The sequence below is a fragment of the Bos mutus genome, chromosome 11 (genome assembly GCF_027580195.1).
Source record: "Bos mutus isolate GX-2022 chromosome 11, NWIPB_WYAK_1.1, whole genome shotgun sequence".
NCBI classification, from domain to species: Eukaryota; Metazoa; Chordata; class Mammalia; order Artiodactyla; family Bovidae; genus Bos; species Bos mutus.
The window spans coordinates 62,872,794-62,886,676 of record NC_091627.1 but is presented as its reverse complement, the minus strand read 5'-3'; the positions used below and the strand labels follow the sequence as shown (position 1 = coordinate 62,886,676).

Here is a 13,883-nt window from a genome sequence, read left to right as displayed (position 1 = left end):
CTGGATGTGTATTTTAGAACTATTTGGATATAATTACTCATTATAGAAACATTTAAAAATTAAAATATATATTTCAATGTAATGCAAGTTTTAATAATTTTGTATTGTTTTGTGTACTTTACATACAATAAACTGCACATATTTTAAGTATTCACTTTTGATGAATGTTAGCCATATAACTAATGAAGATAACATTTTCATTATCTCTAAAGGTTTCTTTGGGTATTTTCAGTTTTGATAGTTTTTTAATAACACATATCGTAAAATTTACCCTTTTGAAAAGTTCTGGGATGGATTCTAGAGATGGATGGTGGTGATAATTGCATAATAATATGAGTGCATTTACTTTATGTATATTTTACTACAATAAATAAAAATTCACCCTTTTGTAGCTTAGTGAATTTTACTCACATAGATTTTTTAAAATTTTATTTTTACCGTGACAGATACTCAAACAATATATTCTTAATGTTCAACAAATACTTTTTCTTGGTTGCATGGCATGTGGGATCTTAGTGCCCCAATCAGAGATCAAACCCGTGTCCCCTGCATTGCAAGGCAGATTCTTAACGACTAGACCACCAGGGAAGTCCCCTCAGGTAGATTTTTAACTGATAGGTTTGTTTGTGTAGCATAAAAATTTATCAGGTTGATTTTTTACTATTATTATTTAGCATTTCATGTTTTGGCCCAAAATTTCACCGAATTTTCATATTTCATTATACCAGCCATTATCTGTTTATATTTTGACCATACTGTCTTCGGAAGAACAACTTGCAAAGTTACTTAAATTCCTTTATTTTGACAAAGCACTGATTATTAATCTTTTTTCTGTTGCCAGTGTTATTTCAGATGTAATTTCTTTGTGTTAAAAATTTTTGAAGTTCATTTAAATACACATTAAATTCATATTGTAGATTAGTGTATCTCTTCCTATTTAATCGTTTCCTTTTGTAATGTAATGACATGAAGGCAGCTGTGGATCACATGAGTATTTCTTTTTGAGGTAATATAATTTTCAAGGGCATATAAATTCAAAGAGTATATAATTTTTGAAGTAGTCTTTCTGATATATAAACCTATTCTTAAATTGTTTTTTAAATAAGTAAATAAGCACATTGTAGTGTTGAGTTTTTAAACCACATTTACTGATTTATATTTATTGAATGCCCAGAAACAAGCTTTCTAGCTGTTAAAAATAACAAAATAGATATTCTAATTATTCACCATTCAATGAATAATTTTAACTTTTTCCCATTCACTAATAGTAAGAAGATTCTAGTGTTTCATCTGTATCTCCTTTCTGTATCCATTACCATGTAAAAGTGCCATTTTATGTTCCTCACAAGAACTAGAAATTGTAATTTAATTTTTCTTTGTGAATTGGTATTTTTTAAAAACACTATAATTTGAAAATAATAAGTTTCAAACCTTTTATAAGTTCTATAGTAAAAAAATTTTGTTTTACTAAGTCAGTAGCTTAACTAAAATTAGTCATAGTTTTCAGGTACAGATCAGCGTTCTAGAAAAGTGCTAATGTAAACATCTGAATGTCAAGCCTTGTAAAACTGATATGTGGTTAAAACCTTGAAAAACATCTGGTTCTGATACTTCCAATAAATGTCAATACTATTGGCTCCTCTTCTAAAACTAATAATTTCATTTCTGTGTAACATTTTTCATGAAGGCCAAACATGGTGATCCATGTATGTGATGAAGCAAAAAACTTGAAAGAAGATTTTATTTGCCCACGAGATCTTTTGATATCAGAAATGAAGTACTTTGCTGAATATTTATCTGTGGATGCCCAGCGCTGGGAAGAGGTGGACATTTCAGTTCATTGTGACGTTCACATTTTCAACTGGTTGATAAAATATGTTAAAAGGAACACTAAGGAGAATAAAGATTGTGAGATGCCCACTTTAGGTAAAAGACAATCTGTTACTTACTTTGTAGTGAAATTCTTGTGTCAGTTGGGAGTTGCTTCAGGCAAAATAGGAAATGTGGAAAATTGTTCAAACCTTAGTATTTATGTTCAGATTAGTAATCACTGTTTAGGAAACTGATACCTCATTCTTTTTTAGCAAATTTTAGTGAATTTATGGCAAATGGACAGGTCTCTAAATTAGCCATTTTCACTGTATGTTACGATGACCAACTGCTGGTGTCCTGAAGATCCTTTTAGGGGATCCACAAGGTCAAGGGAATCTGCTTAATAATGCCAGGATGTTATTTATCATTTTTCCCTCTGTGTTGACATTTGTCCTGAAAGTGCAGAAGTAATAGAGGATAGAACTGTTGGAGCTTTAGCACACATCAAGGAAGGAGCATCACATTGTATGAGGGGTCACTGTGTTCTTCAGCCCATGTGCTCATAGTAAAAACGGGAAAAAAAGAAAAGGCAAAAATAGTTTCTCTTAGGAGTATCCTTGATGAGGCAGTAAAAATGACTAATTATATTAACTCTTGACTCTTGACTATACATTCTTCTGACATTCTACGGGATGACACAGGAAGTGCAGTCTTGCTGCACACCGGAGTATGATGGTTGTCTGAAGGAAAAGCACTTGTACAGTTGCCTGAGTTGCAAGCTAAATTAGCTGCTTTCTTACAAAACCATTTTTACTTGGAAGAATGGCTGACAGACCCTCACTTAAGCATCTGGCAGATACTTTCCTCCTTTTTTATTTTTTAATTTTTCTTTTGGCTGCACTGCACAACTTGCAGGATCTCAGTTCACCAATCAGGAGTTGAACCCAGGTCACGGCAGTGAAACTCAGCATCCTAACCACTAGGACCAGGGAATGTCCAAGGCAGATAGTTTTTTGAAAATGAATTAAGTGAGCCAGTCATTGAAAGGGAAATAACTAACAATATTTGTTGCCAGTGATAAAATTCATGCTTTCAAGTAAGAATTAAGAGTTTTGGGAAACTTGTATCTGCTTGCATGTGCTTGATAGTTGCTCTATATTTAAAGACTTTTCTTTAAATATTAACAAATAAGACTTTTTAATATAATGTATAATGAGATGTTTCAACATTTGGAAGATCTGCATAACTCAGTAAACCAGTGTCTTTCAAATGATCAATGCATGATGTTAACAAAAAATAATGAATAGATTAAAGATCCATTCTCATTGCAAGGTAAATCAGACGATTTTGAGATAGCAGAATAGGAAATGCTCTTAGTATGATTTTGATTCCCGTTGCAACTAACCTTTAAGAAAGACTACCCACAAATTCAGTGTGCAAACAGATGTGAGAATCAAACTGTCTGCCCTTAAGTCAGACACTGAAGAGATTTATAGAAAATGTCAAACAGTGTTATTTTCATTTTTTTTGAAAAATACAGTTATTTTCATAAAATTATGTTAATATGTAATGAGTTTATTAATTCATTGAAAAAGAATAATAAATACTTTAATTTTTTTCTGTTTTATTTTCCACTATAGTAAATATGGATAGATGTAACCCAGTTAAACAAAAGCTTTCTAGGAATCTCAGCTTTTAAGATTCTTTTTTAAAAGAGGTCTTGAGAGCAAAAGTTTGAGAACCAATGTTTTAGATGATAGAAGAGTAATTACTAAGTAATCTTTTTTGGGCATTGACTTGTATAGGAAATCACACTGGTGGGGTTTAATATAAGTATTTCTGTGCACTAGAATTACAATTTACAGTAATATCAAAATATTTCTAATTTCTTACTAGTAAATAAATCTATACTGACAGTATAAAAGTCTTCTGAGGAAGTTCATAATTTAATACCTTTTTGTGACCAAATTAAGGGAAAAGGTTTCTAATGGTTCTTAAAATTACAAAATTGCTAAATCAAAATTTTCAACCAGTCAAAAGGTTAAAAAGTGGCCCAAACTTGGTCATTCTGTAATCTTGACCTTAAATCAGTGGCTACAAGTGTTAAGCTTCTATAAAAGCAATCTTTAACTAGGAAAACTAGCAAAATGCTTAATTCCATCGCTAATAATCCAGACCTTGGGTCTTAACTGTAGTGGGTCATATTATAGTTGAAATTTTTCACCAACTCCTTCCTCTCTTTACCATTTCTTTTTGAGAACCTTCCATCTAGAATTGTTATTTAAGAAAAGATTGGAATTACTTATTATACTTATTGTGTACATAGTCCTTTATTTAGGAGGACTGTCTTAGTACTGTAACAGTAAATATCAAAATGTTTCTTTTTCCTTAAATATAACTCATGGAAAATGACTGAGGTTTACTGAAAAGATCGCATCAGCCAGCATCCCCTTTCCCTGGTTGTGCCTTTGAAGTCTGCCTTTTTCATTTCTGCAGTAGTAAATTTTCTATTATCTTTAAGAATCTTTTAAATTAAGCATTTGTTCATAACAAGCATTTGAACCACTTTTGAAATAACTTCATTGTGATTTTTGTGTGATGAGTTATATTCTCAATTTTAATTATCCTTTTCCCTGGTTTAGTTAAGGAGGAATTAGTATATATCATATCTTTAGCTGGAGTCTTTTTACTCGATGTAAATCTAATTCCAGGGCAAATTTGCTATGTTTTCTCTATACCCTAAATTTTAACTTTGCATTTTCTTTCTTGCATATAAGCCGTAGTAAGATTTTATTAAATTGTTCTTATTAAAGTAACCTCGTCTTTTAAGGTGAGAAGGAGCCTGTTCTAAGGAGATTGAGATGAAAATCAAAAGGAGAATTTAACTTTTTCTCTCTCTTTTTTAGAGCCAGGAAACGTCATTTCAATTCTTATTTCTTCAGAGTTTTTGAAAATGGATTCACTGGTAAGTATTAACAAAAGATCCAACTCTTCTATTCACCTATGCTTGATTTAACATATAACTTGATGTTTTTTTCAAGTGTCTAGAAAATTCGGAGACATCTTCCTAAAGTAGTTGTTGATTCAAGACTGTGATTCATTAGAATCAGCTGCTGGTGTTTGGAGGTACTTTGTTGTATTGGGAAAGGCTTAAGGCTACTGTGTGTCATTTGCGCAGGATGCCTATAAAGCTAGCAACTTATCCTCGGGGGAGGAGTTAGCTGTTGCATCAGATGAAACTAAACAGCATTAATTTTGCCCCAAAAGGGATTTGGCCATAAAACCAAATTAAAAGAAAATTAATTGGAATATATTTGTTTTACTATTTAAATAATTGGTTTAAACTTGTACTGCTCATTTGTGTCTTTCATTTATAGTTAAGCAAACTAAGAAATGAATGCCCAACTGCTAAAAGATGTAATTTTGTATGTGTAAACCACATGCTTATGTCTGTTGTTAAAAATAGTTGATGAAACATAAAAGCACAATATATCCATATCAGACTCTTAACACTGAATATATTTTTCTTCTTTTTCCTTTTATTTAATAAATTTCTTTATCATTCAAATGTTTTTTTTATATTTTTTGTAGTTTTAAATGAATATTTGCTTTTCACCTCTGGTAAAACTACACAGAGCAAAATATTCCTTTACTGTGTTAACAGATGTGAAGTTCATTTATTTGTTTGAGGTTTTATTGTATTTTTGTACTCCTTAGTCCCTCCCTCTTCTGTTGTTGGTATTAATTGCTTCAGGGGAGGGTTATAGGGAAAAAAGAGAGACTAAAAGAGTCTCTGAGTTTTGATTTTTGTAATCTAAGACCTAAAGCACGATTTTTATATCATAGCAAAATATTTAGAAGAATACATAATTAACCAGTGCTGTTTTTCCCCAAAACACCATCTACCTTGAAAAGTAAATATACCTGACATTGAACAAAGGCAGAAAGCAAGCACAACAGAGCTGAGAAAACCCTAAAGTGACTGAAATTGTTTGTTAGAGAAATGGAGACATAAAATTGTCACTAAGTTTAGTAATAGAAAGTCACATATCTGTACCCTTGAGTTTGTCTACTTAAGATTTATATCTGCCACAATCATGAAAGATGTTCATTACATTGTTGTTCAAAATATTCTAAGAAGTTTGAAATTTTTTCTAGCTATGTTTGTATAAATTTGACCTACTAGACCACTTTGAAACAGTATAGTTTGACGCAAACAGGCAGAGCTAAGTTATTGCCTAGCAATACATGGGTTAAGCCTTTAATGAATCTTTATCTTTGAAAAGTATTGATATGACATTATCCTTTCTGTTTCTATCTTCAACACATTTTCTGTGTTTTTTTGTTTAGGTTGAACAGTGTATACAGTATTGCCACAAAAATATGAATGCCATTGTAGCTACCCCATGCAACATGAACTGTATTAATGCAAATCTTCTTACACGTATAGCTGATCTGTTTACACACAATGAAGTTGATGATTTAAAGGACAAGAAAGATAAGTTTAGGAGGTAATTTTTAAAATTTAATTTTAAAGGTAATGTTCCTATTAGAAAATAATGTTATTTTTATTTCATTTTAGTAAAAATTCTATATTTAGAATATATTTGGAAATCTATTTCCATTTTATTTTAAATGAATTAAAATATGGGGCTTGTCAGGTGGCTCAGTGGTAAAGAATACACCTGCCAATGCAGGAGATGCAGGAGTTGTGGGTTCAGTCCCTGGGTTGGGAAGATCCCCTGGAGAAGGAACTGACAACCCACTGCAGTCTTCTTGCCTGAAGAATTCCATAGGCAAAGAAACCTGGTGGGACAGTCCACAGAGTCAGAAAGAGTCCGACACAACCGAGAAACTGAGTGTATCTGCCTGAAGTAAAATGTATTCTGAGCTGATGGCTTGAGGTGAAAAATAGTAACTAAATTAGTTACTTTGTATAAGGCGTATATAAACAGATTCTGATGGTGAATTATGTTAAAAATTATCAAAACAGGGCCTTAGTATAAAGGGGAAGAGTTGTGTGAGATGAGGTCAACAGTGTTAGGAGCTGTTTAGGTCATACAGGGAGTGTCTACTTTATTCTAGGTGGAATGGAAGCAGAGGAGTGGCATGATCTGGTTTGTTTTTAAGAAATCAGTCTATTCTGTATGGAGAAAAGACTATAAGGATATAAGAAGCAAGACCTATTTGAAGTCTAGTGCAGTGGTCTAGTGAGAGATGGAAAGCTTAGGACTAGAGTTAGAGGCAGGGGTTCTGGAAGGAAGTAGGTGGATTCAGAGTATGTTATTACAAAGATTTGACAGATTTTCAAATGTGATGATATAGGAAAAGAGAATATTTTAGGATAATTACTAGGTTTTAAGGTTGAGTAACTAAGTGAATGATAGTGTCATTAATAGAGCAGTGACTGGGGTGAGGGGAATCAGAAGATGTGTTTGGATCTTGTTGCTGCTGCTGCTGCTGCTAAGTCGCTTCAGTCGTGTCCGACTCTGTGCGACCCCAGAGACAGCAGCCCACCAGGCTCCCCCGTCCCTGGGATTCTCAAAGCAAGAACACTGGAGTGGGTTGCCATTTCCTTCTCCAGTGCATGAAAGTGAAGAGTAAAAGTGAAGTCGCTCAGTCGTGTCCGACTCTCAGCGACCGCATGGACTGCAGCCCACCAGGCTCCTCTGTCCATGGGATTTTCCGGGCAAAAGTACTGGAGTGGGGTGCCATTGCCTTCTCCGTTGGATCTTGTTAGGTTTATTTATTTATTTTTTTTTTTTTAGGTTTATTTAATATATTTAATATACTTCTTGGACATTCAGGTAGGATGGCAGGTAGATGTAAGTCTGAAGTTTAGGTCAGAGTTCAGGGCTTAAAATAAAAATATGAGTAAATGAGGTTTAAAGCCATAGAACTGAATGAGATTTCCTAGCCAGACCACATGTTCTCCACCGAATTGCAATGGCACCTTTACTATAAATCAGGAGATTTTATATGTGAGGTCTCTTTCTGGATTCTCCATTTTATTCTGTTGATTTCTTTGTCTATACTTTTATCAGTAGGACACTGTCTTAATTACAGTAGCTTTCTAATATTTTTTTGGTATCTAGTAATCTAAAATTTTGGAGAAAGAAATGGAAACCTGCTCCAGTATTCTTGACTGGAGAATCCCATGGATAGAGGAGCCTGGCAGGCTACAGTCCATGGGGTTGCAAGAGTTGGACACGACTTAGTGACTAAACCACAACCACCACCACCAATCTAAAATTCTCCAGCTTTGCCATTCTCCAAGATTGCTATCTTGGTCATTTTATATCCTTTGCATTTCCACATGAATTTTATAATCAGCCTGCCCATTTTCTCTTTCTTTTTCTCTCATGTACATACACACACACACACACCTGCAAATTTGAGGGTTAGTACTGAACCTGTAGATTTGGGAAGAGACATCTTAATAATATTGAGTCTTTCCGTTCATGAACATGGTATAACTCTCTATTTATTTTAGCAGTGTTTTATAGTTTTTAATATAGAGTCATTTTTCCTTTTTTTTAAGTGAAATTTATTCCTAGGCATTTGAATTTTTGGGTGCTATTATAAATGCTATTTTTGTTTATTTCCTAATTATTAACAAGAGCATAGTGTAAAGACTGCCCAACATTTGGAAGATTCAACAAAGGAGAGTTAAGGAGCCTGAGAAGGAAGAGCCAGAGGGTCAAAGGGAAGGCAAAAGGAAAGAGGGTTTCAAAAAGGAGGAAGCAATTAAGTGTTCAAATATGTGTAATGCTGCTACCATGTAGAGTAAGATGAGGACAGAAATGTGGTTGATTGGATTTAAACAACTTTTTTCCAGATGTTTGCTCTGAATGATTACAGAAAAATTAAGTTCATGTCTAACATTATTGTGTTATATGCGTGCTAAGTCACTTTAGTCATGTCTGACGTTTTGCAACACCATTGATTGTAGCCCACCAGGCTCCTCTGTCCATAGGATTCTCTAGGCAAGAATACTGGAGTGTGTTGCCATACCCTCCTCCAGAGGATCTTCCCAACCCAGGGATCAAGCCTGCATCTCTTACATCTCTTGCATTGGCAGGCAAATTCTTTATCAGTAGCATCTCTTGGGAGGTCCAGATTATTATATTATGCATAATAGTAAAGTATTAACATTTATTGAATGTTTAATACTATGTCTGACACTCTTTAAAAACACTATCTCATTTAACCCTTTTAAAATCTTATGCATTTGAAATTAGTAGCCCCATTTTCTAGATGGAGAAAATAAGTTTCAGAGATTTTAAGTTGCCAAAGGTCATGTATGAAATTATTGGTAGACCCAGGATTGTTAAACTTCCCAAATCCTCAATCTGGAATTTTCCTTAACAAAGAACTGAAAGAGAGGTAGACATCCACGTGTCTCATTTTTCTTGTGAAAATTGATTCTTAATCAAGCAATTCTCATTAGTAGATTTACTTACTTAGAGCAGCAAAAAATGTATTATAAATTCCCACGGAAGGACTCTCTAAGGACTTATTAGTCTTATTTTCTACGTGTGCAAATAGGTCAGCATTTATTTTCATCACTATCAAGTAATTTTGGTATCGTGGATAGAGAAAATTAATTTGTTGGTCATTTGTTGTTACTAGTAAACTTTTTTGTAAGAAGATTGAGAGACTGTTTGATCCTGAGTACTTGAATCCAGATTCTCGGAATAATGCAGCAACATTATACAGGTATATTTTTCTTTAGTATGCTATGTATTGCAGCTAAATTCTTTAATTTTAGTACATTTGAAATTTTCTTCTTGAGTGTTTTTTGTATTGTCTTTGTTGTTTTTTTAATACAATTTTAAAGGTTACTTTCCATTTACAGTTATTACAAAATACTGGCTATATTTCTCACATTGCATAATACATCCTTGAGCTTATCTTATACCCAGTAGTTTGTATTTCCCACTCCCCTCCTCCTATTTTGCCCTTCCCTACACTTTCCCCACTTATGACCACTAGTTTGTTCTCTATTAGTCCGCTTCTTGTTTGTTATATTCACTAGTTTGTTGTATTTTTTAGATTCCATGTGTAAGTAATGACATACAGCACTTGTCTTTCTTTGTCTGACTTATTTCATTTAGCGTAATGCCCTCCATGTATGTTGCTGCCGATGACAAAATTTCGGTTTTATGGTCAAGTAGTATTCCATTTGTGTGTGTGTGTGTGTGTGTGTGTGTGTGTGTGTGTGTATACTCACCACATCTTCTTTATCCATTCCTCTGTTAATGGACACTTGGGTTGTTACATATCTTGGCTGTTGTAAATAATGCATCTATTAACATTGGGGTGTATGTATCTTTTCAAATCAGGTTTTTTTTTTTAATGTCTACCCAGGAGTGAAATTGCTGGATCATATGGTGGTTCTGTTTTTGTTTTTTTGCGAGCCCTCATGCTGTTTTCCGCAGTGGCTGCATCCATTTACATTCTCACTAACAGTGTACAGGTGTTCCCTTTCTCCATATCCTCACCAGCATTTGTTATTTGTGTTCTTTTCAATGATGTCCATTCTGACAGGTGTGAGGTGATATCTCATTTTGGTCTTCATTTGCATTTCCTTGAGGATTCAGTGTTGAACATCTTTTCATGTCTGTGTTGGCCATCTATATTTCCTCTGTGGAAAAATGTCTGTTCATTTCCTCTAGCCATTTTTTAATCAAGGTATTTTTTTAATTGTATCTTTGTGTTATTATAGATGCTGTTTGTGTAAGAAACTTTTAACAAAAGAAACAGAAAGAAGAATTCCTTGCATTCCTGGAAAAATCAATGTGGATCAGCATGGAAATATTATATACATTCATATAAGGTGTAGTGAAAATAAAATACAGATTCTTAAATGTGAATTAATGGTGTATTTATAAAGCAAAACTACTTCTAAAAGGAATGGGAAACATTTTTTCTTCATGTGATCCAACTCTGATTTAGAAAGATGGTACTTCAAAACAAAGTTGTAAAAGTATATTTTATCTTGAAAGATATTCTGATCAGTGCCATTAAAATGATTTTTCACTGCTAGATTTCAAGTGTTATATTGAATTTGACAAGAGAACCAGATTTATTTTCAGATGAATTTTAGAGTGAGGCAAATTGTCTTTAAAATTGGATTTTCTATATTTAGTCTTCATACTTCTTCAGTATTATATTAATGCATAGTTCTTTTTCATTCTCCTTAAGTTCAAAACTAGTTCTCATCCTGAGTTGGGGAGTAGGTGGAAAGGGTTATAAATAGGAATAATGTCTCAGGAAAACAAAAACTTTAAAATATATATGTGTGTTCTCTGACAGTATCCTACTGCTAGTGATTTATTCAGAGAGGTAATGTGGATTTATGAAAGCACTTAGTAAGGACATTGATTGCTGTATATCAATAAAAAACAACACTCAAATGATTAAATGAACTAAAATATGTGTATTTGTATAAAACACAAAACATATTTTGTATTTGTATAAAACACATTTAATTGCTTCTGAATGTTCAGTCTTTGAGAATGTAAAAGAATATGTAGTGTGTGTTAGTTGCTCAGTCATGTCCAACTCTTTGCAACCCCATGGACTGTAGCCCACCAGGCTTCTCTGTCCATGGAATTCTCCAGGCAAGAATACTGGAGTGGGTAGCCATTTCCTTCTCCAGAGGATCTTCCCGACCCTGGGATCGAACCCAGGTCTCCTGTATGACAGGCAGATTCTTTATCATCTGAGCCACCAGGGAAGCCCAAAAGAATGTATAGTTGCATAGAGAATTGATAGTAAATTAAATAAGAAAAAAACCCAGGTTATAAAACAAAACTCAAGGGTCTTCCCTGGTGGCTCAGTGGTAAAGAATCTGCCTGCCATGCAGGAGACACAGATTCGATACCTGGTCTGGGAAGATCCCACCGGCCGTGGAACAACTAAACCTATGGGCCACAACTACTGAAGCCCAAAGTCTGTGCTCTGCAAGAAGAGGGCCCACCACAGTGAGAAGCCCATGCACCGCAACTGGAGAGTAACCCCCCTGCTCGCCACAACTAGAGAAAAAGCCTATGCAGCAAGGAAGACCCAGCACAGCCAAATAAATAAATAAACTATTAAAAAAAAAAAAAAAAAACAGAAACATGTTCATTAAATATTAACTGTGGTGTTACCTTTGAATGATAGTATTATGGATGATTTTCATTTGCTTTTTGCTTTTCTTCCTATATTAAAAATGTGCAGTACTTTTATTAAAGGAAAAACTGTACAACTGTTAATTTCATATTGTAAACATTAAAACAAATCTAGAGAAAAATATGACATTTGACTCTAGTATTAATAGCACAGTCAACATTAAAATGTTTCATTTTTCTCTTCATATAATAAAGGGAATATAAGCACTTGGGATTTTATACTTCTTTATCTTGAGACTTGAATCACCTTTTGAAAATTATTTCCATTTTGACAGCAATAACTTAATATTGTTGTATGAAAAAACATACTAAATTTGACATCTGTTTTGTTGTTTTATTAAAAGTATTTTTCCTGCAGGTTAGCTGTTAATGACATTTTTTTAATGTCTTTAAATAACTTAAAACAGATGTAGTTTGTAATAACATAATGGTGTTTTGTTGTATCTTGAACTAAAGACAAAAATAACAAAAATTCAAAAACATTAGGGACTTAGAGAAGCATAGGAACTTGTTACATGTAACCATTGCAAATGGAGTTTTAAGTCTTGTCTGCTTATTTAAATTTATATCATTGAACTTAAAAATGTATATTATTGAGACCTGATTGTATATTACTTTATTACTCCATTACTAGAAAATAATTTTGAAAATAATGTACAGAACTAATACATTAATGGAGTGTTTAAAATTACCAATAATTTATGATATGTACAATTAAATATGTTCCATTTAGTGTCATATGCTTAAGTCCAAACTGTTAGCCTGCTTAAACTGTATTTATTTTTAAAAGAAACTCCATACCTCTGTGCTGGGTCTTTGTTGCTTTGCACAGGCTTTTTCTAGTTGTGGAGGGCAGGGGTCCTCTTGGCTGTGGTGTGTCGGCTTCTCACGGCAGTGGCTTCTCTCGTTGCAGAGCACAGGCTCTAGGCACAGGGGCTTCAGTAATTGTAGCACGTGGGCCCAGTTGTAGCAGCGTGTGGGTTCTTGGACAGGCAGGCTTCAATTATTATGGCACACAGGCTTAGTAGCTGCAGCTCGCAGGTCTAGACCATGGGCTCAGTAATCGTGGTGCATGGGCTTAGTTATTCTGTGGCATGTGGGATCTTCCTGGACGATGGATCAAACCGTGTTGCCTGCATTGGCAGATAGATTCTTAACCACTGGACCTCTGGGGAAGTCCTTAAATTATATTTAATTTATAACCCTTTATCTTGAGTAGTAAAATAATTTGGCATTCAGTCTGTGACACTTTTTTCTGTTGTCCACAGGTAAAAACAGAATAAAATTCCCAAATGAAATTTTATCTAGCATTCAGTGTAGTCCCTTCCGTAGCCATCGTTTGGGGAGTGTTCTTGAAAATAAGCCACAAATTTAAAAATATTGGTTTAAAACAAATTGTTTCTATTGCTTACTTGTGAAATAATATAACAACTGAGGCTCTTTTCCCTAGAGATAAGACTTGGGATGTTCATGAGTATTTGAATAGTCTTTTTGAAGAATTAAAATCTTGGAGAGATGTATATTGGCGCTTGTGGGGAACAGTCAACTGGCTAACTTGTTCAAGATGTTATCAGGTGAGTTTTTTTTTTTTATAATATCCTGTTTTGTAACCACTGAGAGCAGGCTCTTTTGACATATGCTATTTAATTAGTTAGGATGTGTTTGTACAATATCTGACATCTTTTTAAGAAACTAGTGGCAGAAACAATGGTGCTATTAAACATTGCTTGCATCTGACCTCATTTCTCTTACTGTGATCTTCCTGTTTTTTATTTCCATTGCTGAAACAATCAATGACTTGATGAATTTTTATAAAGCCAACAGGTTTTTAAGTGATAGAATTTATTTTTTTCAATAGAAAAAAGATACAGGATTCTTGTTGCCTTTTATTTA

At 33.7% G+C, this 13,883-nt stretch overlaps 1 protein-coding gene across 3 annotated transcripts in view; it reads left to right on the top strand.

Moving 5' to 3' along the window:
• Positions 1 to 13,883, top strand: part of SANBR (SANT and BTB domain regulator of CSR) — a 62,816-nt gene that overhangs the window by 18,400 nt on the left and 30,533 nt on the right. For all 3 annotated transcript variants that reach the window (XR_011466068.1, XM_005889042.2, XM_070379523.1), the window contains 6 exons: positions 1,688 to 1,926; positions 4,719 to 4,777; positions 6,163 to 6,323; positions 9,445 to 9,531; positions 10,541 to 10,651; positions 13,441 to 13,564. Coding sequence is in view for 2 of the 3 variants with exons in the window: in XM_005889042.2 (XP_005889104.1) it covers positions 1,688 to 1,926; positions 4,719 to 4,777; positions 6,163 to 6,323; positions 9,445 to 9,531; positions 10,541 to 10,651; positions 13,441 to 13,564 (781 nt within the window). In the remaining variant the exon portion in view is untranslated. The remainder of the gene's footprint in view (positions 1 to 1,687; positions 1,927 to 4,718; positions 4,778 to 6,162; positions 6,324 to 9,444; positions 9,532 to 10,540; positions 10,652 to 13,440; positions 13,565 to 13,883) is intronic.